Consider the following 25518-nt stretch of genomic DNA (forward strand, 5'->3'; position numbering starts at 1 on the left):
TTGTCAATTGCTTTAAGTGATTTTCTTAAACTGAAACTGTCATGCAATGTTTTGGAAGGTAGACGTTTCAAACTTCAAAGGATAATATGCTATAATTACTGCTTTTAAAAGAGTTACTAGGAAAGTCCATAAAAGTGAAGCAATTGTACTTTGTATCCTAATTCTTCATACTAGATGACTTGCCATCACAACAGCTTTTAATTTCAATTCCAAGTAGACAAAACAGGCAACTTCTTTGCAAATGTGCAAAGACAGCCCCGTCTGCTACTGTGGCTAAACCTCAGAGATTTTCTTCAATATTCTCACTTCTGATATAGATTGAAAAAGCTAAGTTGCAAGTAACACTGCAGATAACAAACCATGCCTTATTTTTCATCAAGTAATGATGTCATCTTCTAGCACTTGGTGTCTGCATTAACACTAGGCTAACTAGAAACATGAACGGATTATCTAACTTATTTTGTTACATGTAAAACCCAGTCAAACACTGTTCTCAATCGTCTTATTGTGCCACTGCACAGATGTGGGCTTACTGGGTACCTATTGCATCAGAGCTTCCAGTCCCCAGGAAGCACTGCCTAGAGCAGAAATTGCTAGTCATAGTAGCAATTTTTGAGGACAGTCCTCTCCTCTAGTTCAGGGTTATGCTTCTCCCAGATGCGGACCACAGAAGCAGACAATAATACACCCCCAAACAAGCACCCAAATGTCATCAGCAGAGGTCTTCACCACTCACCTGTGTCTATGTTGCACAATGTGTAGAACAGTAAGGGATGCTAACCTTCCTGCTTATGAGCCTCTTTATCCTCCAGGGCTTAACATGGTAGCCCTCAGTAAGGTGCACCAGCTTCTACAGACTTACTGGTAATGAGATCAGTTTCTTTCCAGTACCTAGGGCATAGACTCTCACCTGGTATCACGGTGCTTAGCCAAGCATGTCAAGAAAGATGGAGACGCACATGGAGAATTTTTAAATTCAGCCTGTCAGAGGCTTACAATTTTTGTTTGGGTTTGGAAGTTTTTTGGTGGTTATTTTGGTTTGGGTTTGGTTTTTTTTGAGGGGAGTGGGGTGCAGGGCAGAGAGAATGAGCTATCTTACCCAGAGCAGACTTCATTTTTTGCTGTACTGTGGGTGGGACAGAGGTTCTGGGAGCAGAACATGTGTTTGGTGTTAGACAGACATCCAGGTGAACAGGCATGAAGGCCCATGAGACAGGGTAGTCAACTGGGGATCTCTCTAAAGAATGTTGCATGGTATACACACTGTTGGAGCTCTCTAAAAGCACTTCATTTTGAGGCGACAGGGTTTGATATGGTTTGCTGATCAGGGATTGCTTTTTGGTGTTGAAGACTTAGCAGAGTAGAGGAAGACTGAGTTTTCCTGGTCAGGATTTGCAGGTAGAGATACTTTTGTCTTCTGCAGCAGATGAAAATAACAACAGCATATCAGATGGAGCAAAGAACAAGAAACTAACAAGAATAAAACATGTGAAATATTATTTCACCCAATAGTTGGTAATTCTAGCAAGTACCCTGAGGGTTAAGCTTCAGACACACTGCTGTAGCTGTTGTAACATAAAAGTTACGAATATAAGGGATTCAGTTTCTTCCTAAATATCTACAGAGCTATGATGAAGTATAAGCATAACAGACTCGTAACTTCTAGGTGTTAGAGGTTGCCAAATCCAGCAGCCTGAGAGAGAGGAGGCTCCCACAGCTCCGTGCTCCCAGGTCCAAAAAGTGGTGAGGCTGAGCGTGTGTTCCCAGCAGGTGCACATACAAATGCCCGTCTGCAACACATATATCCATATACACATGGCTGGCCACACAAATCGGCAGAGACAGACACACTCAGCACACACACAAACAGCACCAACAGCCTCCCCTCTCTGGCTGATCAGGATGAAGGTCTGTTACTGGAAAATATGTCAATACAAATGTACAAGGTGGATCCCTCCAGCAGCTGGTCCCAGGCTCCAAGTGTGGAAAAAAACATTCAATGTTTTATTCATGTAACACTGTTTTTCACATAGTGAATTTATGGACTATCTCATGAACTGATCACAAGAGAGGTTACTGGATACCAGATACTTGAAAATAATTTATTGTGCTTGGTCATCTCTAATGCTCCTTCTGTTTCTTGACTGACAAGATCTAACTTTTATAACACATTTTTAATTTCCTTGTAGCAAAATATATTGTCCTTACCCATCTGAAATGGTGACATAAATACAAAATCTACTCTACAGCCATTTGCACCAACAGAATTACTGTCTGATGTTCACACGAGGAATTTAACTTCTCTATCCACTTCCCAGAAGTGAAATACCATATATAAAAATAACTATGATGCTGACTGGCCCACGTATGTGCAGGCTGAGCAGAGGAGCCTTCCAAGCATCAATAGAAAGCAAAGCAAATGAGACTGTGGCCAGCTAGGAAAAGCAAGTTTCTGTAAGTCACTCACATGACTTTGTATTAGTATATCATCACTATTTTCATTAGTATGACAGTCCCAATCTGGAAAATAACTATGGGGAAAAGATTGCTTTCTGAGGTAAAATTTTCCTTTGTTGTTTTTCACTTCAGTGTGTTTAAAAAAAAATAAATCAAGACTCTTTAACATCGAATTGTTTGTGTTTGTGCTGGTGAATCTTAGGCAAAACACTGTTTACAGGAGGAGCAGAAAAGGAAACGCTGGTACTGACCAGAAGCAGAGTTCGGTCCTACATTTATTAGTGATTTGCAACTTAAGTATGTTTAAAGTACGAGTGTAGTGTAAGATGTAGGGGAAAAATACAAAATAAAAAGCACAGCTCTATATAGAGATTGTTTTCCATAATATCATCTTTTTCAGCCTAGGGAAGTTTGCCTCCATAGGCATTTTGAATGGCAGTTTTTGAATGGACTTTCATTTTAAGTAAATCAGTTTTCTTCAAGGCTCTCCAGCAAGCATTTGGAATGGATATTAGTGAAGTCTCCAGGTAATTTGGTTCTGTGAGAACAAGGTCTCTTACCTCTGTTAACCTCTGGATAGATTCCTCCAGAGAAACGTACTTCTTTTTTCTACTTTCTGCTCCAACAGCAAGGCCAGCTGTTTGGCAGCAAGGCTGGGCACCCAGACAGAGCTCTACTTGATCTAGAAAAGGTTTTATCCTTCCTAACGTATACCGTAAATATTTTGTTCCAGCAGATCTGATTTGAAACTTTCCCAGATGATTGATGAGATCTGCCCTGAGACATCACAAACCATTTGTTCTTCCTTGTGGGTAACTGCAGATATAACGGCAATTTCTGTGAGACCAAAACATTTTGTCCATAATTCTTGCTGAGTTCCATGTGGCCCAAATGAGAGTTCAAAATGAATGACAGAGTTTGAATCAGGCCCAGCAAAGAATTACGCCATGCAGTACAAACATCAAGAAATTGTTCTTAGCAGCTGTGCAGAAAGCTGAGGCAGAGCTGTCCATCCCATAAATGGCACAATCAAGGTCAAACCAATTCCACCCTGTCTCCTAGCCTTATGTTAGAGCCATTGCTAGTAATGGCAGATTGTTTCCAAGCCAGCACCAGGCAATAGGATCCTTAAGGCCAGGCTAAGCAGCGCATTAGGCACCATAACCTGTCATCAACAAGAAACATGTTACACTCAGGGCAGAGGAAGGATTTCCCTTGCACAAGGATGTGGAAAGGAGGAAACAGCAGGAAGAAATACAGGGAAAATGGTGAAAGAGGCAGCTTCCACATCCTCAGGGCAGCAGTTGCAGACAGATCCTCGTAGTTTTTGCTCTCCACTCTTAACAGATACAGTCCGAGGGAAGACTCTGAAGTGGTCTGCACTTCACAGCCAAGAGTCAGCCGTAGATTTACACAAAAGCACTCTTGAAGCATCCCACTAGGCAGTTTAGGATATAGACTGGTATTATGTATTGTTCTCACAGGTAAGTTAAGGAAGAGAAGGATCAAGAGAGAGTCCTCAAGAGAGGAGCACAGGCACTGGTCAATCTCTTAAAAAAAAAAGAAGCTAGAAGAGGATGACTGTATCATGTAGGAATTGTCTGAGTCACTGACACAGCACCCCATAAGAACACTACTGTCAGAAATGATCGCCTCTGGACAGCATGACCTAGACCACCAACAAGGGAAGAAATCAACAGAAGCATTTTAAAAAAAGACAATGAAATTGTCAGAGAAGCACTTTTCAACCAGTAGCTGATATACGTTTGCAGTTGGAAAGGGCAGCAGCATGGGTTTATGCTCAGAGTCACTTCTGTGGAGTTGTCTGCATGGCCAGTCTGATTTAATTCCTCCTAACTCATGGTAGATGAACTGAGCAAATAAGAGGCAGAGACTGCACAAGAGTTATTTATTCAATGCATTTTGTTCTACGGTTTTCTCCCACTGTGCAAGACTCACTGGCAGCATGGATCTTAACTTTCCGCACCAGTAACCACATGGCTTAGCTGGGTTCTGAGAATTGTGCACAATCCTAAAAAGCTTGAGATTTACATTGTGTTAATGTCTGTCACCTTCTGAGTACATGCTCAGGAGACTACTTCCATCCAACAAAAACAAGTCTTACAAGCCATGTCTGTCACCACCTCATAAGGAACCACCTGGGAAAAACTTCACAGATATCACCAGGCAACTCCGAATGAGAAAAAAGCTACAGCCTGGTGATGAAAAGAGGATCTCCAGGTCTCACTAGGCAGCCCTAGAGCCACAGGCACATCTGTATTGTGTCCAAATTAACTTGTTTCCAGTGAGAAGGAAGTCCATGCATTCTTGCCACCACAACGAAAGAAAAAGACAGCTGAGCAAGTTTTGTGTTTCTGTGAGTAGAACAAGCCCTCCATCTACCCGCTCCATGGCATCAGTCAATACCACACCATGAGCTCTGCCAGAGACTCTGCAAGAAAAGGGTATCCCATTGTGATCTCCATCTGACAGCAACTATGACAAACAAACAAACAGCTTCTAGTTAGAGTTGTAATACCGGAGGCCAGACTGTTCAAATGCAGGCTCCTGGCTCCAGGGCAGTCAGATCTCTCACCCAGCTGGGAAGCACAAGAATCATCAGTGAACTGTCTGAATGCTAGGACTCAGAGAGAGGATCACTGGCCTGTGAGACCTCCCTGTAGTCTCGCTGGAAGAATCTGGAGTTGTTTTCAGCCTTCTGGATGCTTTGAGCCAATGGTGTTTTTGAGGCATGGGAGAACAATGAAGCTGCCCCTTAATGAAGTTACATGGGCGCTTCACCTTGGCGTGTGGCAGCAGGAAAGGCAGCCTCTCCTCACTCTGGCCCATGACCTGCGTGGAGGCGCAACAGCTATTCTCCTAGCTCAACCTAAGCTCAGCAACCCCAGTCAACCAGAAATCCTGATCTATCTCAACGCTGACATTTCACTCCTCCTTCCTCATGCCTTTTCTGCTCTCACTACAGTAAATGAAAGCTGTTTCTTCAATGTTACCTACATGTCCATAGAGAGCTCATCAGCCCAGGACCTCTGAGGCATAGACTTACTGTGGAGCTGATGCTTGCTGACATTGGACACTGATATCGTGAAGAGACTCCTTAACTCAGTTCACCTGGCTGTGGAGTGGAGACTGCCATTGCAGATAACTATCGTGTTCACTGCCGATACTCACGGACTGGAGACACAGAGTGGAGACACAGGCACTGCCATCACAAGGGGGCTTGGGCATATTCAGGAATGTTCTGGTCATCTAAAGTCTCCAGGATGCCAAAGGCACGTCTGTTCCACTCCATGTGCGTAAGGTCGCAAGATGAAATGGTACTGACAAACTGAAGAAGTCCTGGAGAAGTCTCAGCTGATCTCTGTCCACAGTCTGTCCATGCACCGATGGTGGAGCTGTCCATCATGTCTCAAGGGAGGCAGAGGAAGTCATAAAGTGCTATATGGTTCCAGTATGGAGCTTGGAAGATTTGGTGCAAGAAAGTTGGAGTGCTGGTAGAAAGTCTAGGGTAGAAAGTCTGCTGAATACTGTTCTGCTGGTCCCTGGCCTTGACTTTAGCTCCTTCAAAAAGCAAATGGCAGATTTGTGTGCTGACAGGTAATTCAGCACTCTGCCAGTTTTTCTGCTTCCCTGGCCAACACCTGCATCTGTCCACTCCACCTTCTTTGTTCTCCTTATTCCTAGTCCAGGTATTTCTCTACATCAGATTAAGTGGTCAGCCGTGCTCTCTCACTGACTCACACATCCTTGTTCCTATCCTCATTCTAAAGGACCTGCTAAACCATATCATTCTTTCCTATCAGTCTCTATCTAATCTATTCTACAGCTGCTGCACATTAACGTTACCTGAAAATCCTGCCAAAAAAGTCTTGCTCTCCTTTGATCTTCTGTACTCTTCTGCTTACTTATCCATGGGCCAATGTGAGTATGGCTCAGCTCAGCAATTTTATACTGGCATCAAGCTGTTTCTCTTCTGGAAATCTCCTTCCTGAGACGTCCAAGGGATTTAGCTGTGGCCCAAGAACAGTTAAAAATAATAGCTTTGAAGGTGGAAACGCAAGACATAGACATACTTAAGGAGAGGGAGGTGCATTGCAACAGAGTGCAGTTTCTGTTTAAAGAGTGAATGTGTATAGGTATGTGCATGTGCCTCCTATAGATGAGGACCAGTGGGCAGGATTAACCAATGAAAATTACTTAGGCAGCTGACCACACAAGATAAATTAGCTTCTAGACATCTGTACAAGATCAAATATGGCTTTGATCTAGCTTGGAAGCTAATAAAAGTGAGCTACATCTTTCACCATGATAGTCTTTGCTGACCCCCAATGTACCTTTTCTTTGATTCTACCCATTCATAGTCATTCTGCTATGCACAAACTATTCTTCCAGGCTTAGTATAGAAGCAGCTGGTGCCCTATCTGATGCCGTGTTAACACGGCAGATGAGGGCTCCAGGGCACATCCTCAGTAAGCAAATTTTACATCAGCTCTCTCACAGCTTGTCTCGTATGTCTTGGCACTTTTTCATCCTGTTTTTTTAATAGTATCTTGCTCTCCTCAGCAGAAAGCTTACATTCAATGTATCTGAAGCAAAGCATCTTTATTGTAATGTTGTTCCTAGGAGGAAAAATGCATTACTTATCGATTCTCTTCCTAGCACAAGGTCTAGCCAGATCTACTTTTTCCTTCCTATTTAGAGCACATGCAACAACACTGTGAGCTGGGATCCCTTCCCCTTGCCAGGATTCACACAGCAGGTTCTGTATGCCCTCAGCTGTCCTCTACACAATAGCCTGGAGAATGACAACTTGAAGATGATCCTGGGACCTCCTAGACTGCAAACGTGAGTAAGGGAGGAATCCTGACCAGTTCATTCCCAGGAACTTTCATGTGAGTTTCCTTAATGTGTTCTCTCAACCTGTCATCCAAAGGCAAGTGATCCTTCTTACAAAAGCAACTCTCTGCAGGGTTCTGCATTGACCAGGACAGGAAGACAGACCACCCGATTTCATACAACTCTTCAGATCCCACTTAGAAAAATACTTTCAAGAGCTTTATAGATATTTAACGTAACTTCACTTGTCTATGATCTCACAGATTATTTTCTACAGTTAAAATGATTTTTAAAACCCTCTCTGTGCTTGTTATCACAATTTAATTTCCATGTCTAAATAAGCCTTTGAAGAAAGAAAATCTGTAAGATTTAATTCTCTTCAATTAGGTATTAGTGCTGGCAGCGTATTGTCTCTTAAGAAAACTGACAAGTCTTCAAGGCAGAAATTCCTAATCTCTGAGTAAAAAAATAAACCTTCCAAAATCTGTATCTTTCCAAACTTTTTCTAGATGAGGAAGAGAAACAAAATAGAACACCAGAACAATTTAAAAATTTGCATAGACCATCCCTTACACAGAACAATTAAGTAATTAAGTCATGTCACAGAAAACTGTAAAAAGATGCTAAGTATTTAATTGCTGTATAATAAGGCAAGATAAATATTCATAATAAAGTATTTTGAAAGTGATCCCTATCAGAGCCCCAAATATGTAAATTGAACTAGAACGTGGGTGTATCAAGGTGACACGTTTATCTTGCTCCTGTTGTAGTCGTACACATCTATGGTGTAGTACATGTACACGGTGATAAAAGGTCTCCAAGACAGAGTTCCTGCCAGAAGCGTTGACACACATCCAGCGGTGTGAGGCAAGAATCACACCTGGCTGTCCATGCAACCTCTCCCTCCCAGGCTGCCACCCTGATTGCAAGCAGAGTTGAATGGTTGCGAAATGCCTCCCACGCTTTCTCCACTTACCACACAGCTATTTCATGTAGCAGCTAGGAAAGGATTTTGATGCGTATGAAGACGCCTGGCTGGAAGCTGCAGCTGTTCAGCTGTTGATTTATCATCTGTTCAGCTTCTCTTGACATGGGGCTGGCAACCCTCGTAAGAGTGGGGGAAGATGGAGTGGAAAGAGATGGCTGGTGCTTGACAGCTGTTTCAGCCTCTGCACTTTAATTGACTCTTCTGAATATGCCTCAACACCCTAAATTTGGCTGACAGTGTTCATCAGAAGAGCACACTGAGCCACGAAGGGAGGAAGAACTGAGCAAAGTGGAAGATTTAAGGGGGTAAAGATGACATGATTTTAGCCTGTTTTCAGGGTTACTCACGGCAGTAACCCTGAAATTTTTAATGGGAGACAGAAGCCATTTTGAAGAAGGTTTGAAGAAGCCCATGTTTTCAGAGGACAGATTAAAAGCAAGTCCTCCTATGTCATGCCTTGTAAGAATCAAAAACTCCTGTTCTGCCTTTCCACTTATCTCCTCATTGTGATTAGTTCCTTTTGAGAGAGGAAAACTCTATCTCCGCTCTCCTGTCCAGGAACGTATTTACTGGGGAGAAAAAAAGTGACAAGAGTGCGCCTAAAGAAACTGTCTCCCCTTTGCCTCCTCCACAACACTGTCTCCTGGTGACTAGCACACTCTGAAGGTCACTTGTGAGAGATGCATCTCCTTGGCTGGACAGCCTTTCTCTCATGCCCCCAGCCAGCTCAAGACCATAGTTTTTTTTGGTTCTTTCCTCTTCCTGCCTCTGGCAGATACATTACTGATCAGAAATACTGCTGAATCCTACTCTCTGCACCTTCTCTATCCATCCTACGGGTCACAAAGGCTATGAAGAAGGAGATCAGAGCTAGTGAGCCTGAGGGAGGTGATGCGTCAAAGGCTTGCAGCAAGATTGTGGGTAACCGGAATGTAGTCATACAGGACAAAATCCTGGAGATGTCCTGGAGAGTATGAACTGTTGGAGAACCTGTTGATCACCTCTCAGTCACCATGTCGCCCTGGTGGAATCACACCTGTGGCAACTCACAGCTTCAGAGAACAGAACTAAGGTTGCATCACACGGGTATGCTGTATTTGCATCTCACCTTTTCCAGGGGTGTAAACTGAGCTATATTAAAGGTATGAGACACTATCTTTCTTTACCTGTGTCAATGAGTTCAGAGGGTTCATTAAAAAAAAATAGACTAATAGCAAGCATTGGGCAACACTGCCCTGTATATACCCCACCTAGATATTCAACTCAATTGCCATTATTTTCCAAAACATATGAACTATTTACAAATTTGGAAATGCAGTCATCAGGACATCAAAATAATCAACTACGAGGTTACCAAAGACTCCAGCACTGCCACTGTTGCCAAATGAAAAATGTATTTGGCTGAAGTTGAAACTGAAATAGAATCTTCATCCAAGAGGGAGCTGTGGTTGTGTTTTCTGTGACAAGCAGCCAGATTAAAACACTTTATAACAGATTAATTAAATGACAACAGAAGTAATGAGACTACATTTTTAGTCATTCATTCCAGAACTTGAGTTAAATACTACCTTAAAGAAACTGAAGTCACAAAAAAGAGCAGATATGAGGACATTGTGTTACTGGCATGAGACAGGCAATGCTAGTATGAGGCATTTTAATACAACATTAATAATCTGCATCAGGCATTTGAACTTCGCCATGGCAAACAAGGCATTGTGTTTCCTGAGGTTTGGATCTTCTCAGTATCTGGGTCCTCACAAGTTCAGCAGTGAGAAGGAAGCTTTTTTGAAAATAAAGCAATTTTTTTCTGATGATCAAAACTATATTTGACTTTCAAACTTCCTGAGAGTATTACCTTCAGTGAGTAGTTTCATTCAGTAAAAAAAATAAAATCAACCAGTCTTTTTAAAAAATCAATCTTTGCAAAGGAAATTCTCACTTTAAGGAGAAAAGATTAGAAACATGCTTTATTTAGATTTCTCAATGGAGATGTTAGAAAGAGAGAAGAGTAAGAGCTTGCTATTTCTTCATATTATACACACTTACGAAGGAAACATGTAATGTCTCCTTTTCTGCAGAGATATTTAAGTGGCTTGACGCAAGCTTCAAAGAATCATCATAGGATACATGAGTGAACTGGAGTGATAACAAATCATTGCTTATAGATTTCTCAGACTTCCTTTTTCTCCGTATTCTTAAAAGTAGGTTGTGCCCAAAACTTCCGTCCCATGCCCACTATCACACTCACATGGTATTTGCTGTCTTGACCCTATAGAAGGAACTGGCAAAGCACCACTTTAGCTGCAGAAATTCTGTCTACAGGAACACAGTTTAAGTCAGTAAGAGGCAACTCATTCTGAGAAGACTGTGGCTACTTCAGGAAACAGCCTGGCCCCTTCCAAGACAGCCCTGGGATTAGTGAGAATCTCAGGAATACCGTGTCCCTCCCCAGTCAAAAGCTGCTTCTGAGTTGTCACCTCTTACAGGGCAGTGCTCTCTACCAGCTAAACCTCAAAATGGAGTTGGAGATAATCTCAGCGAAGTGGGAAATCAGGCCCTCTTGAAAGCGCTAACTTTTGAGACAGCAGCAGGGCAGGAAAGGAAATAATGAAAAAAAAGGTCATGAAACTGCAGAGCATGAAATTGCCTCCGTAAGATCGGTCCTTGTGTATTTTTTTTTTTCCTCCAAAACACTGATCAGTACTTCTTTATTAAGATTTTTAACTCAGTAGCTTGAAGATGTGATCTTCATTTGCTGTGTGAAAAGTCAGGAAACAGAACTGAAAAGGTTGAGATCTGAACTCTACAGCCTCCTCAGTACTTCAAAGTGGATCTACAAAGTAGCCACTGTAACCACCAGCATACCATGCCAGCGAGGTTTGCCGAAATACGGCGGATCCTTGCCTCTCCTTGCTGAACCTGGGTCATCATAGAGGCAAGAACACAAAGTATTCAGGGCTAAAAGGAAAAACAGACAGTATAATTCTGTGGTTTACTTCTTTTGTCATTCATATGAGAGGGAAGGACCTGTTTATTTGTCTCCATTCAAGTTCAATTAAAACCAAACCAAATCAAAAATATCCAAAATCCTTTGGGAAGATGAACTATAAAACCAAGACCAGGTTGGATGAGGCTTTAGGCAACCTGGTGTAGTGGAGGGTGTCCCTGCCCATGGTAGGGGGGGCTGGAACTAGATGATCTTTGGAGGTTCCTTCCAACCCTAACCATTCTATGATTCTATGACTGCTATCAGTAACTCAAGCCGCTGAAATCTGTGCTGAAGATCTGTATACCTAGTTGACCACAGAAGTTCGAAGGGCGCTTTGGTTTCATCAAATGGAAATTCTGGCAAACATGGTTTTATACATAACAGGCTTAACAGCTCTTTCATGTGGTTTGGTTTTAGCTGGTTTATTACATACTTTTATGTGTAGTTTGGCCGTTACTCCAGAAAACAGATCTGTTTCTTAACAAAAAAAAATGACTGACTTGCTTTTTCTAAATGATTTACAATAATAAACATTAGGCTGTCACCCTCAAATCAGTTTCTCTTGCTCTGAAGTCTAAGGGTATAGTTAGAGAATACAGCTGCATCAAATACAACTGCCCTCTTCTGACAAGTGACAGTCCTGTCCACTCCTCCTCTCTCCACCCCCTCCTTATTGCCAGCTCTGATCACAAAGTAAGCTCATTCAAAATGAACTGCTGAAAACTTACTTTTTTACCTAGTGTAGTTTTCTGCTGAATTAACAAGTTAAATTATGTCACTGATCAATATCAGGGCTTGTGCAAGAAAGCAGGGAAAGGGAGTAGCAGGATTACAGTAAGTGTGACCTCTCCTTTTCTCCTCTTCTGCGGCAGTAAATTGTTAGATCACCTAAGACATACCACACAATTGCACTAGAGGGCTGTTGTACTTGGGATTCCCTGATATTATTTGTTACTATGCACATACGACCCTTCTCTCTGCTCTTCTGCAGTCAGGTAAGGGCTGTAGTCAACTGACTGGTGATTCCTGGACCACTGGAGACTGCAGGGATGTGCCAGGAGAGGACTCTTGATCCCTATGCATGCTGAAGCTGCTCAAGGAAAAGGCCAAATCGCTAGATTAGAAAGAGAACAGTTATGAACATCATTCTGGAAGGCTGGCTGTTAAAGCCAATCCCTAGATTACAGAAGAAACACAGTGTGTCTGCATTGGATCCCACTCCGACGGCCGTGTGCATTTTTACCCAGCAATCACTCACTACACACGAAACCCATCCGTTATGGAGACATCCCCTGGAACAAGCACTGACCCCAAAAGATTCAAGCCCAATAAAAACCTAAGTATTCAGTGGAAGTACAGGACTCCACAGAAATTCTCGGCACTAGTAAGACAAGTAGGAGAGCCTCCGCTTGCTATGAGCTGTGGGGTACAGCCCATCCACCTCCAGGCCTCCCCTCTCCTCCGTTGGAGCAGGTTGGGTCCGTTGGGCCCTGCTTGGCCTCCGCCACACCTGGCCACGTAAGTCTGCCTGTACTCACTTCCCACCTCGATTACTTCTCAAAATGCACCCTTCTCTTTCTGTGAGAACAGGGCTACACCTCTCCACAGACAGAAGCCCCGGCTGGAGGGAGACAGGGCGGTGCTTGTGGAAGAACCGCCGCTGGTCGCTGCCCCACACCGCGGCTGCTCCAGCCGCTTATGGCCGCGACCTCACACAGGCTCCAGCCCGCACAGGTCCAGCTCGCAGCGCCTGGCGGTAACACCTCCCCCCTTCCCCTTCCCCTTCCCCTTCCCTTTCCCTTTCCCTTCCCCCAGCCCGGCGGCGCACGGACCCAGCGCAGCCCCGCCGGCACGAGGGCAGGCTGCTCCGCGCAAGCGCGGTGAGCGTCGAGCCCCCTCGCCCCCCTCGGTCTGAGGGCTTCCGAACGCTTCCGAATTTCTCCGATTGCTTCCGAACTCTTCCCAAGTCCCCCGGGCGCGCATGCGCACGCGGGCGAGCGCGCCAGCGCCAGGGAAGCCTTCCCAACGTCCTTCTCCCTCCCCCTTCCGGCGGCCCCGGCGGGCCCGGCCCCGCCCCGCGGGGCGGCCAGCGCGCATGTGCGGTTGCCAGGGCGGCCGTCTCCAGTGAAGGTTTAAAATCTGCGGGGCATGCGCAGTGCCGCTTCTGGCCCTGGCGAGGGGGACGCCACATTGGAACGGCGAGGGGAGCGCTCCGGGCAGCGCCGGGCCGGGTACAGTTCGCGCCGCCTCCGGTCCTCCTGAGCCGCGCTCGCTTCTCCTCGCCCGGTTCTACCTCCGGCCGCCCTCCCTCCTCCCCGCGACACATGCCGCTGCTCCCGGCCCGCGTCTAGCGCCGCTGCCGGGCCCGGCGCGCTGAGGCGAGGGAGTCCGCGGCGGGCGGTGAGCGGGCGGCGGCGCGGCGCTCTGGCCGGGCCGTGAGGGTCGGAGGCGGGCGGGCGTGGATGGATCCCCGCGTGGCCTGGATCCAGCCCGAGCAGAAAGGCCCCGCGAATGCGCTGTGGATGCAGATCTGGGAGACCTCGCAGGGCGTGGGGGGCCGGGGCGGCGCCAGCTTCCCGCACTACCTCTGCCTTAACTCCCCGGCGCTGGACTCCGCCGCCGCCTCCCCGCCCCGCGGCCACAGCTGCGTGCGGCTCGGGGCGCCCGGCGGCGGCGCCTGCTGCTCCTCTTCCTCGCCGCCTTCGCCTTCGCCTTCCCCTCCGGCCCTGCTGACCGGACTGGTTCCCGCTGCCACCGCCGGCCCCGCGGCGGTGAACGGCGGCGAGGGAGGGCGGCGGCTGCAGAAGTCGCCCTCCGTGTCTTCCTCGTCCTCCTGCTCGTCGGTGGAGTCCGGCACCGAGAGCCCCGGTTTCTCCTCCTCGGGATCGTGCAGCGGCGGCGGAGGCGGCGGCTCCTCCTCTTCCTCCTGCGGGCCCCGGGCGGCGGCGGTGGCTCCTCCCGGGCTGCTGGGCAGCGGGGCCGGACCCGGGGAGTTTTTTAACTTCCACGAGAACAAAGTGAACGGTGTGAACGGGCACCACCAGCTCCCGCACCTGGCGCGCAGCCCCCACCCGCCGCCGCCGGCGTCTCCCCAGCAGCACCAGTACCACCCGGGCCGTAGGAAACGAGAGAATAAAGCCAGCACCTATGGGATGAATTACCTGCTCTCCGGCAGCCGCGGCGTCGCCATCAACAACTCCCCCCACCAGCAGCGGCAGCCGCCTCAGCCAGCACTGCAGAGCCCCGGCACACCCTGGAAGACCAGGAAATACAGCCCGGGCGTGCAGGGGTGAGCAGCCGGGGCCCCTGGGGCTGATGCAGCCCTAGAGAGGAAAGGGGGACCTCGGCAGCTTCTCCTGCGGCCCCTCGGGGCACGGGGGCGGGTGGGTTGGGGTCACACAAACTCCTGGAACCAGCTGCTCCAGTAAGGCTGATGATAGGGGACGGTGGGGCATAAAACCGTGTTCTTTCATACATCACCTTGGTCTGTGCTGGCTGGGTGGCTCCTGGCCGAAGCAGTGATGCAAGCAAGGCCTGAGAACCCACAGATACAGGGCAATAAGGTCTTGCTTTGTAGTAGGTTGAGAGATGAAGTTGTCAGGCTGTTATCAAACAGCACCTACAATAATTAAAGCAAAGATGGGTGAGGAGGTATGCTTGTTAAAGCCCCTAGGGGTCAATTCAGATTGTAAGGGGGAAGTGGAAGGCTTCAGTTCAGAGGAGCTCAAAGAAAACCTTCGCACTAATTTTTAAATGCCTCTGCTTAGGCTGTAGCAGACTGGTTACTTTGGGGAGTGTTAGGAGCATCAGTTGAAGGGGAAATGCCCAGTTCTGGCTGAAGTAAGGATGAAAGTCAATGTGGTCTTGAAACATTTTTGAGGGAGGTGTTCTAGCTCTCGAATGGATTGAGCCAGACGATGTCTGAACTGAAATCCTGACTTTGTAAAGAGAATGCTTTTATGAAGCTTATCCTATTCTGTGACCATAACTTTCTCATATGAATGGGTACTTAGTAAGGCTGAGTATTCAGTTTGGTTCGATCAGCATATAGAAGGGACTAAACTTGAACAAAACACCTCTGGGGTGCTCCATGAGATTTCTGTATTTTAGCTGTCACATTTCACTCAGTCAAGGGGAAACATTGCATTCTAATGTTAAGGTTATTTTATTCATGGAAAAAGTGCTAGCTACCTGCATTGAGTGACCATTGCAATTTTCTGATGTCATTTCAAAAATAGTTTCTTGGAACTCCTGAAATCCAAGACCTTTGGCTGCCCATGGAGTAAAGGCATTGCGTATTTGTAGAGGGAAATAGATAAAAATAATAGGCTACACTTTCAGAGCTGGATAAATTTAAGTGAGAGATTTAACTTAAGGATGATGTCTTCCTTTTCTCTTTTGGGTGGTGCTGTTAGACGTTGCGTGTGTTGAAGTTATCTAGAAGTATTAAAAGAGAGTTTTAAAGTTCTGTTTTTGCAAACCATAGGCTCTTCTGGGGAGGACAAGACTTGTAACTACTTCTTTTTAATTTCAAACTGATGCTGAAAATGAAAATTGCTTTCAGGAAGATAAGATTTGGATGTTTAAGCTATCATATGTGTCATATGCTAGCAGCTTTGAGTCCTGTACTAATAAGATGCATGTCTAAAATTCCAATGGTATTTTAAAACCAGTCTGAATTTCTTTGTTTTATTTCCATAGAGATGCAGTAGGACACTGAGTTAACATTTTAATTTATCTGTGTAAGTCAAGTCAGTGTCACTGGGATAGATCTCCAGGCGGACAGATGAGGGAGTTGCCCGAGGTCACCCAGCAGGTCTATGGCAAACTTGGGAATCAAATCCAGACACTGCAGGTGCTGTCCTCTGGCTGTTAGGCAGCACCAGCTGTGTCAATCACGTATCCTTATCTTTCATCTTCTGCCCTTTTGTTTTCTGTTGGCTTTCCTTTAATAAAGGTTGTGCCACTTTTCAAGTATAAATTTATAGAGAATCCATACGCAAGAAGATTGTTTAGCCAACCTTCAGTTGTACTGTTCAGTTCCATAATACAGGTTGTTCTTTTGCTGATACATTAATGACAGGTTCTTGACTAAACATCTTTGGAAGTGGAAGCTGTGTTTCCTGATCTTCTGTCAGGCGTCTGTATTACTACAGTGAGACCTAATGCCAGAAGTGGACACTGGTGGCTACAGCATATATGATCCTGTAGTTCCAGACTCTCTCATGATTAATTTGTCAATCATTCAGCTTTGCGGAACTGTGCAAATGTTGTAGCTGTACTTAGAGTAGTAGGGAACTAGTGCAGAAGGAGAGCATGGAAGTTGAGACCATAGACTTAATTATGAGAAGCAGTCTCTGCCTTAAACTTTGAATTCTGTTACCCAATGTGAATTTTGGACAAGCATGTATTCTAAAACAGTTTTCTGTTTGGTGTTAGATGTGTTTTCATTAAGTACTTACATGATTGAAATAACAAAAATATTGCCACTGATACTCTATCATGGCGTTAGGTGTCTGTTTTCTGCAGTAATTCCTGACTACTGATGAGTTTAACTTAATTTTCCTGAAGCTGGTGTATTATTTGGGTGCTCAAATAAAAATGCACTGAAAGGACTGGGGTGGGAACAGATACCTACAGAAGTTTGCTCTGGATCCTTTATGTTCCTGATTTGTTGCCTGGTGTTACTTGGAACTGTCAGCCCAGTCCTGACACATCACTTCCATAACCGTGAAGGAGGATTGACAGAGCATCTTCAGTGTTGTCAAACTTACATATGCAACTGTCAAAAAGTTTGATCCTTACAGTCTTCAGTTGCAGCCTGCTTTGGACATAGACTATAGGAAGAAAGACTTGATCATAGGTGTTCTTATGCTCATGTTATGCATGAGTGTTAGAGCTTACTCTGCCATGAATATTCTCTGCAGAATGTTTTTCTACAATACGCTGAAATTTCCAAGTGATATGCCGTAGCTCACAGTCTTGTTGTGTTGTCTTTTGGGAACAGATCAAGAAGGGTAATCTCTGTTTGCCCTCTCCCAGGCTGCGGTAGTACTTTGGTGAAATGCCTGCATGGTTTGAAATAGTACTGTGCTCTCTCTCCGCTTTCTCATCCAGAGCTGGAGATGGTCTATAGCAGTGCAAGTTGTCACTGTTTTTTTCAAATGGATCGTATTCAGTGCCGTTGTGATGGTAGGTGTGGTGATGTTTAGGAATGCTTTATGTTGTAAAGGCTGTGTTTTGTTCTATGTACAGCATTCCTTTTTTCCAGTGGACTCACACCTATTGCTTTTACCACCTTCTCACAGTAGCATGCCAATCTTTGTGTTGTAAAGGAAATTCTCTCTCCTAAAACACAAGTGTGAATAGCTATGCTTGATTAGATTTCATCCTGAAGCTATGCTTTAGGATGCCCTGGACTGACCTGTGTCATTTTTTTCCAGATTTTTGGAAGATAAGGAATGAGGAGTATGAAGCTGTATTTATTCCAGTGCCTCAACAGAATGATTAATATAGCAGCAGTGTAAATTCTTAAATGCCTGGGTTTGGGTTTGGAGTACAGCACAGTACAGATGACAAAACGATTGGTTTCTGATGCAGTGCAGATAAGTGTCCTTTAATATTATGAGGTTAGCTCAACTGTTGTGACTGGTGTTCAGAACTACATGTGGTTTCTTGCTACTGTAATGTATCTTCCTGAGTGGTTTTAAACTAATCTAGCATCTTGGAGTTTGCCTTCTTTGTACATCGAAGTGCTATCTTCTATTTCTGTAAAGTCAGTATTTTAAATATATCTGACTAATATAAGCATTCAGAGAGTTTAAAAGTGCTGGAATTTTATTTCAAAATATGGAATCAAGCTATTCTAAACTTTTTACTAAGGACTCTACTGCTATGTTTGCATTTCTTGAGCACATAGCTAATAGGGCACTTTCTCTTAAGATATAGCTAATAGCTTATGAATAGTATAAAATCATATCTGATTTAATTTTTCTGCTTCTTAATATGATTTAACAAAGTAAGTAAAGAACTAAGGCATTTTTAACAGTATGAGCCTGTTCTGTGTAATGCTTTCAACTAAGTATTCAGATTAATTGTAGATGTTGAATGAGATTAGTGCTGAAATACCTGGCATATCTGCTTGTTACAGTACAGTGCTGTGCAGAAACAAGAGAACTGGCTGGTTGAGGATTAGTGTAGATATCAGAAGTGTTATGATACATTGGAATGGTGCTGTGCCTGGACTAATTAGCGTCACGTAGCATCTGTCTGTATACTGTATTCACTTTTCCCCTGCCATACCTGTTGTCTTTAACCACATCTTGATAATGACACAAAAGTTACGTTGTAGAGCACAAGAGCGCAAACACCTCCACGTTTGGTTAGGCTGAAGGATGATTCAGGCCAGCATTGCCTGGTGACCATAGCAGATATCTGGGGAGAGTTCTCATGAGCAGGGTAAGCTTATGACACTGACTTGCTTCAGTGTTCACTAGTTTGCAGCTGAAGGATACTGTGTACCAAAAGTGATGTCCAAAGGTTCATTTCTGTAGCCACTCAGGTGGTGTTACTATATACTAAGTCTATATTAGATTTTGTTTATTTCTTTGGCACACAGGTGAAGTGTTTCTAATTCCAGTCTTACTGAGGTTTTTTGCTGTTATGATATATATTGCTGAACTTTGACCAAGATAATTTCAATTACTGGGTTTTGTGCAATGCACTATTAAAAATGCATTGTGTTCAGGACCTTCCATGGCTCTAGTTCCATGTTCGTCAACCCTTGCTGCTTCTTATGCTGCTGTCAGAGGTGGATGATGCATATTACTGTGTAGGGATGCCACATTGTCAGCCCCTTCTGCAAGTTTTATTTTCTTGTACTTTGGCTGAGCTGAAAAAATGCAGACTTTGGAAACTGTGAAGCCTTTACTGTCTGCACTGTCCTCAGTGCAGCACTTCTAAGGACTTTAAGGGATTCCCAAAGGTGATATTCTAACTCCTCACTGTACTTCACAGTGTTGTCTTGCTCTGGTACCTTCTAATAAAGAATCAACACAATGGGCTATGCTTCATCTGTTAAATCATTAGTGTCTGTTATCTGCAGTGTTAGGTGGATACCTGTAGTGAAGGTCTTAATGTAAGAGGCAGTCAGAGCTGGTAATGTACACTTGATTCTTGTGTCATCGGGCTTTAGGATCAGTTCAGAACAAGGCAGTGTATGCTGTGGTGTGCAAGGAGGAAGGTGGGAGTAGTTGTCTGTTAGTTATAGTAAATGTCCAGAGAGAGACTTGAGAGAGCATTGGGACATGATTGAATAGATTGTTTTCATGCCTGAAGGTTGATATGTGGCAGAGTACAAGGGGAGCTGCTGGATGAATTGTCAAAAGAACAGAACATCTCTTTTTGCTCTCATCTAAGTTGACTGGAGTAGGTAAAGCTTAAAAGCTTCCTAGCAAAGTGGATGCCTAGTGTAGAGCTAGAGACTGATGCTTTCGGTAATGGAATGAAAGGAATATTTTGGCAGCAGTAGACTTCAGAGAGAACATAGTACTAGAGGTCAGAAAGGCTCAGCTACAGTAGTAAAACATGAGAAGGCTTTGCATGACAGGTGCTCACATCTGTGTGTAAAGGAGAATGGGACGTGTTTGGAGCAGTTTAATCCTGGCATCAGCTTCATGATGCTTTCACAGTTGTTAGGCTTTGGCAGTGTAGATAATTGGCTCTAAGAACATAAACAGCTGTACCGGGTGAGACCATTAAAGGCTATTGCCAAATGTTGGGAGAAGAATATATCAACATGAGCCTGTGGTGATATTTCCTAGAATAATCTCCCAGATTTAAATGATCTATGGTTCTTGGACTACTTGGGCTACAGGCAGTACATTGTTAAACTTATTATGGATTTTATGTACGAATTTGTGTCATCTCATCTTGAGCTGGTATGAGCTTCTGGGATACCAGTGTCCTGTGGCCAGGTGTTCCTCAGTTAAGCTCTACATTATGTAAAAATCCTAGCGACAGCCTCAGGACAAAAAACCCTGGGTTGTAGTTGCTGCCAGCCACAGGTCTGGACATTGAGGCAGTCCCTTGTGTGCTCTTTGCAGCTGACTTGAAAGAGAGAAGGCAAAAATTGAATCACCTGCCAGTTGTCTGTTTTCTGTTTAATCATTCCTTCTATTGAAGCTGTTTCCTGCCTTTAGCTGTTTATCACCTCTGTATGCTTTACAGTTCTGTTATATCTTTGGGACTTGGATGAACCGCCTGTGTGTGATAGTGTCACAATATTCTTGTTGGACTATCTTGTTCTATCTTGTACTTTGTTTTCTGATTATTAGCATGGTACTTGCCTGTTCTTTTTGACTACTGAGTTATTGAACAGACCTTTTAACAGAATTCTTAGTTCAAGATCTTAATTCTCAGTGTTTAAAGTCAGTGCAGAGTCCCTCATTGCATGTTTTCATATGCCTCTGTGCTTATATTTATCCTAACACAAATTCTGCCTCCTTCATTGTGCAGCCTGTATTTTAAAGTCCACTGCAATTCTTGAGCTGGCTTATTCTAGATAACCTTGCAGCCTCAGACTTTTCTGCTTTACTGTTTGTTCCCTTGCTGGATCACTTAGGAGGATGTTGACACTTACTTCAATATGGAAACTAAGAGTTCCAGTTGCTTGTTTTCTGTTTAAAACTGTTCTGCATGAAGGTCTTCTCTCTTGTCCTGTGTCAGCTTAGTTTCATAGTAAGTCTTCATAAGGACATGAGGGACCATCATCAAATGCTGTTTGGAAATCCCAGTAGATAACAAGATTTCCTTTGTGGTCCACTGATTCTTGCAAGTTAATTCCTACTGGTTTTCTTTAAGACGCTACTTCCATTTATGAGGGCTATGTTGACATCTTGATATAGTCATAACTATTGGTGTGTTTCATTGATTCTACTTTTGACTAGTTTGACTGTTATGAATGTCAAAATGAATGCTTCCGAATTAAAAAAGATTGCTGCTTAATGTTCTTCTGATACAAATACAGTATCATGTAAGTGCTGCTTTTTGTGAATACCAGATTACCAGGATTGGATTTTACTGTGAAGTATTTTGTACTAAAAAGTCAGTTTGGGACAAGTTCTTCCTGTATCGTTAGGGATCAAGGAAACCTCTGAGGGATTAAAAAAAAAAAATAGAATAAATATACTGGCTTCTCTGCTTGTCATGCATTGAGATCACATACCTTTCTCTGTTCTGATCACTTAATTCACTTAACAGAAGCAGGTTTTTGGGCTCCTGAGCTAGTTTATCCTTTCTTAAGCATAGGTTTGCATCTTGTTAACTTGTTCCTCATATCCTTTTTGATATCCTTAATCTTCCAATCCTCTTTTCCTGCTTTGTACATGACTTCAGGGTTTCTGAAGACATCTTCTGATGGAATCCTGTGACAAGGTAGTACAAGCTCTTTTTTCCTGAAAATCTGATCAGTGATGCATGCTTTTGCTAAACAACCAGTGTGGTATCTTTAATAGTCTTTGAACACCCTATTCTTTTGGTTGAGATTCTTAAATTAAGAGGCTTCCTTTTTTTATGGTGAGCTGCAGTAGTACTTAAATCCAGAAAAAAGGCTTTTCTAGCTAGCAGAGATATTGACTTTGAATTTGCAGGATTTGCTGCTGCTGGTGCTTTGGATGTGTTTTGAATTAGACTCTGCTGCTTGAGATTGTGTCAAGACTTGCTTCTCCTCTTAAACGTTTCAGTAGTTAACCTGGTGTAATGCATACCTGATCTTACATGAGCATTAGTCTTTCATCGGTAATGTGTTTCTGCTGTTGCAACCTTTCTGACTTGTCTGGGATGTTAATCACTGGCTGTCTTTGGGTATTTGGAAAAGAATAGTATTAAGACAGGAATTTCAATGTTTAGCGGTTCTATTTATTGGCATAGCAAAGCTTGCTGATTCAGTTCCAAGGTTTAACATATGGTATGCTCCTTCACTGATGCAACAAAATAATTATGCGATGTTTTCTTGGTGTTGGTGGTGAAGTCCAGCAGCCTAAGTCAGGAGTAACGTACAATGATTCAGAAGCTTATGTAGCAGATCTGTTTTGCCAAGTATTAATTTGGAGATATAGATCAGTTTCTTTTCTAGATTTTTATAATGCAGATTTTTCAAAGTATATCCGGCCATTAATGAGGTAATTGGTTGAGTCTTATTGGATTGACATACTTTGTAAAAATAGATTAGTTTCTGATTATTTTTCTCTTCCAAAACGCAAACAAAACTCAAGTCTGGAAATTTGCAGTGTAAATCAGTCTAGCGAGCTCTGTTTCTTGAGTGTGTGAACTGTCAAGTGCTTCTATGAGGTAGAATTTAATTGGTAAGAAAGTCAATCTAAAATTATGACTGGCTCTAACTTGCGAGAGTGTGGGGTGAAGAGAAAGCTTGGAGAAGAGCTATGAACAATATGATCTATTAGGGAAAAGTTACAATATATTTTATAAACTACCCTCTTTGTTCTGTGGCTGAGAAAAACAGTACCTTTTTTCTTCCATTCTCTCCTTATTAGCTAACTTGCAAAGTAAGCTTGATTCTTATTTTCTAGTGTTTAAGATACCTACCTGTAAAACATTTCACAGCTGATTTGCAAGTTCTATATAGTTGAGATTTATTTTTTTTTATTCTGCCAGTCTTTGAGTTTGCTGCCTTCCATACAATTACAATGACAAGATAATTGCTGTCAAAATTAATCATGAGACTAATTTGGTGCGGCAGTACAGTCTGTGAATGTAGCACTATGTTTTCATGGTTTCTCTCATTGGTAAGTCTAGAACATTGCACAGGGCACAGAGGGCTGTTACTTGAGTGTTACTGGTAGTGAGGAGGACTGGTATACAAAAGTGAAGGCGCCTGATGGGTGTTGTGAGTGGGGTGGGAAGAGAAGAATTCTAAGTTTGTCTCCTCTGTCATAGCTCTACTTTTGCTACTTTTATCTTAATCTTAAATCATACTGGAAAAAGTCTGTGTCTCAGGATATGCTGTTGATTTCATTATCTGTATATATTCTTCTTTATTTCACTAAACTGCGTTCCTGAATTTTAAACGGTAACGCAGATGTCAACTGTTGAATGCGTTTGATTGTTGTAGTGTAAGTTTTCACTTACGTCTCCATGGTAATGCAATTGTGCTTTGCAGTAGTTGTAGGTGAAGGTATGTATTTCAGCAGATTTCTGAAATACGTGCAGTGACTGCTGCGCCGTTCACCATTCAGTCTTGAGACAGTGAAGTCCTCAGGCACATTTAAGAGTTCACACTTCATTGGAAGAATGTATCGTATTATTTGTAACCTTTATTTTGACAAAGCTGCTGTTGAAATGCTGTGTATGCCTCCCTGCTTCTTTACCTCCCTTTCCTACTGACTCCTAGAGTTACACCCACATGCTTTAACTGTGGCTTCTCTTCTTTCCTTTTATAAGGATTCTTGACTGATGTGTTAGACTTTCCAGTTAGAAAAATAATCTTTACTTACTAGAATGAGTGTGTTTTTAAAAAGAATCAGTTGTTCCACGTAAACGATGCAGTCATGTTTCTATCTGTTCCTTTAGAATAAATTAGTGTGTTTAGTAGTGTAGACATGATGTTGAAAAGAAACAGGATGCTTACTTGAAGGAACAAAGTCTCTGTAGCTTTTCATTCACCTTCTAGTTTGTTGATGCTGCTTGAGAATTCCATTTCACTGCATTGAAGTTAGCCCTTGAGATAACAAGTCAATGTTACATGTAATAATAGTTGTAGATATAGTAAATGATGAGTAAAGGATCTCCTTTCTTAGAAACTTGCCTTTAAGGGAAAATATTAGACAAGTCTGAGAATCTCCTGAGTATTTTAACCTGAAGACTAGAAGTGCGTCTGCCTTTCCTGTAACAGTAGAAGGGATGAATTTTTGGTAAACAAAAGGTGTCAATTCTGTTGCATAGTCCAGCCTGTAAGCAGCAGATGTTTACTGTGCTTAGCGCAGTAATAGCATTAGTGGATGGTAGGTTCCTCCAGGCTGTTACAATTAGCAAGCTGAATAGTGTAGCAAGTACAAGTAGCCTCTCTTCTGCATCCCTGCCTTCTAATCTTTTCCATCTTGCATTAAGAGTACAGTTATATCTCACCAACAAGTTTCATTCCCAGTGTTTCTATAAATATAGTGCAATTGCCTTGTGAAAAAGTCAATTAAATGCCTATCTTTACTAGGAAAGTAGTATAATAGGCATCTTAAAATATGACGGAAGATAGCTAGGTGCTGGGATGCTGCTGGAGCCCAGAATTCGTTAAGAAGCCAGAAAGAAGAGATTGAGAAAATTGACTCGTGCTATATGTTGAAGGAAGTTCTATTTTTTTAAAAAAAAGTTAAGCTGTTACTTATGTCTGCGTGTACATAATGTGCTGCAGACTGAAATTCTTTTCCTAATGGTTAAGATACTGTCACAGTCCTGACGTAAGAGGTAACAAGTGTTTATGAAGATCAGAGGCTACATGGACAAAATACTCTAATTGAAAACTATCCCTATATTGGCCGGGTGAATATCCTGTTGTGATCTTTTTTTTCAGACACAAATTATTCCTTCATTTAGTAGAGAAGTTACTCTGAGATTAATTCTGAGCAGCATAGAGCATTTGTTTTATGTGTATCAGAGCTGGTTTTTGTGAATGTGTTCCAGTAACCTTGTCTGAGCAAAGAAGTTTAGAAAAATGTAAACTACAGTAATTTTAAATTTTAAAAAGACATCTCAGTTTTGAGAACCTTCGTCAAGCGGAAGTCAAAAGGGTAAAATGCTTGAAAATTCTGTAGAAGCTGTTGAATTAAGGAAAACTGGAAAAAGCGAACAAAATAGAAGTCTGTTAAGACAGAGGGTTTGAGAACTGGTTTGTGAAGTGAATTAAAAGCTGGAAACCTTGCACGTCAAAAGCAAGAGGCTTGGCAGAGTCACTGAGGCTCATAGAAAGAGGGATATGAAAGAGCACCCAGGAGAAGTCAGATAATGTAGTAAAAACTAAGTGCATTAATTGCATTCCTTTTTGTCAGAGAAGAGCTTAAGAGACTTCTCACCAGAACTTTCTTTGACTCCAGGCAGCTGTCATTTTAAATTTCAGTAAGGAGTGTTTAAATCCATCAGTGGAATGATGCTATTGTACAGCCATATCTGGTGGTACATGCTGAAGAGTTCCAGAGGAACTTTAACCATGAAACCACAG

General features: G+C 43.2%; 1 protein-coding gene across 1 annotated transcript in view; it reads left to right on the forward strand.

Moving 5' to 3' along the window:
- The first annotated feature begins 13753 nt into the window (after positions 1–13753).
- Positions 13754–25518, forward strand: part of TENT4A (terminal nucleotidyltransferase 4A) — a 64931-nt gene continuing 53166 nt past the window's right edge. Inside the window, 1 exon segment of the mRNA XM_086609060.1 lies at positions 13754–14580. Within this exon segment, the coding sequence (XP_086465186.1) occupies positions 13754–14580 (827 nt within the window).

This window comes from Tauraco erythrolophus, chromosome 3 (assembly GCF_009769465.1).
Source record: "Tauraco erythrolophus isolate bTauEry1 chromosome 3, bTauEry1.pri, whole genome shotgun sequence".
In the NCBI taxonomy this organism is placed as follows: Eukaryota; Metazoa; Chordata; class Aves; order Musophagiformes; family Musophagidae; genus Tauraco; species Tauraco erythrolophus.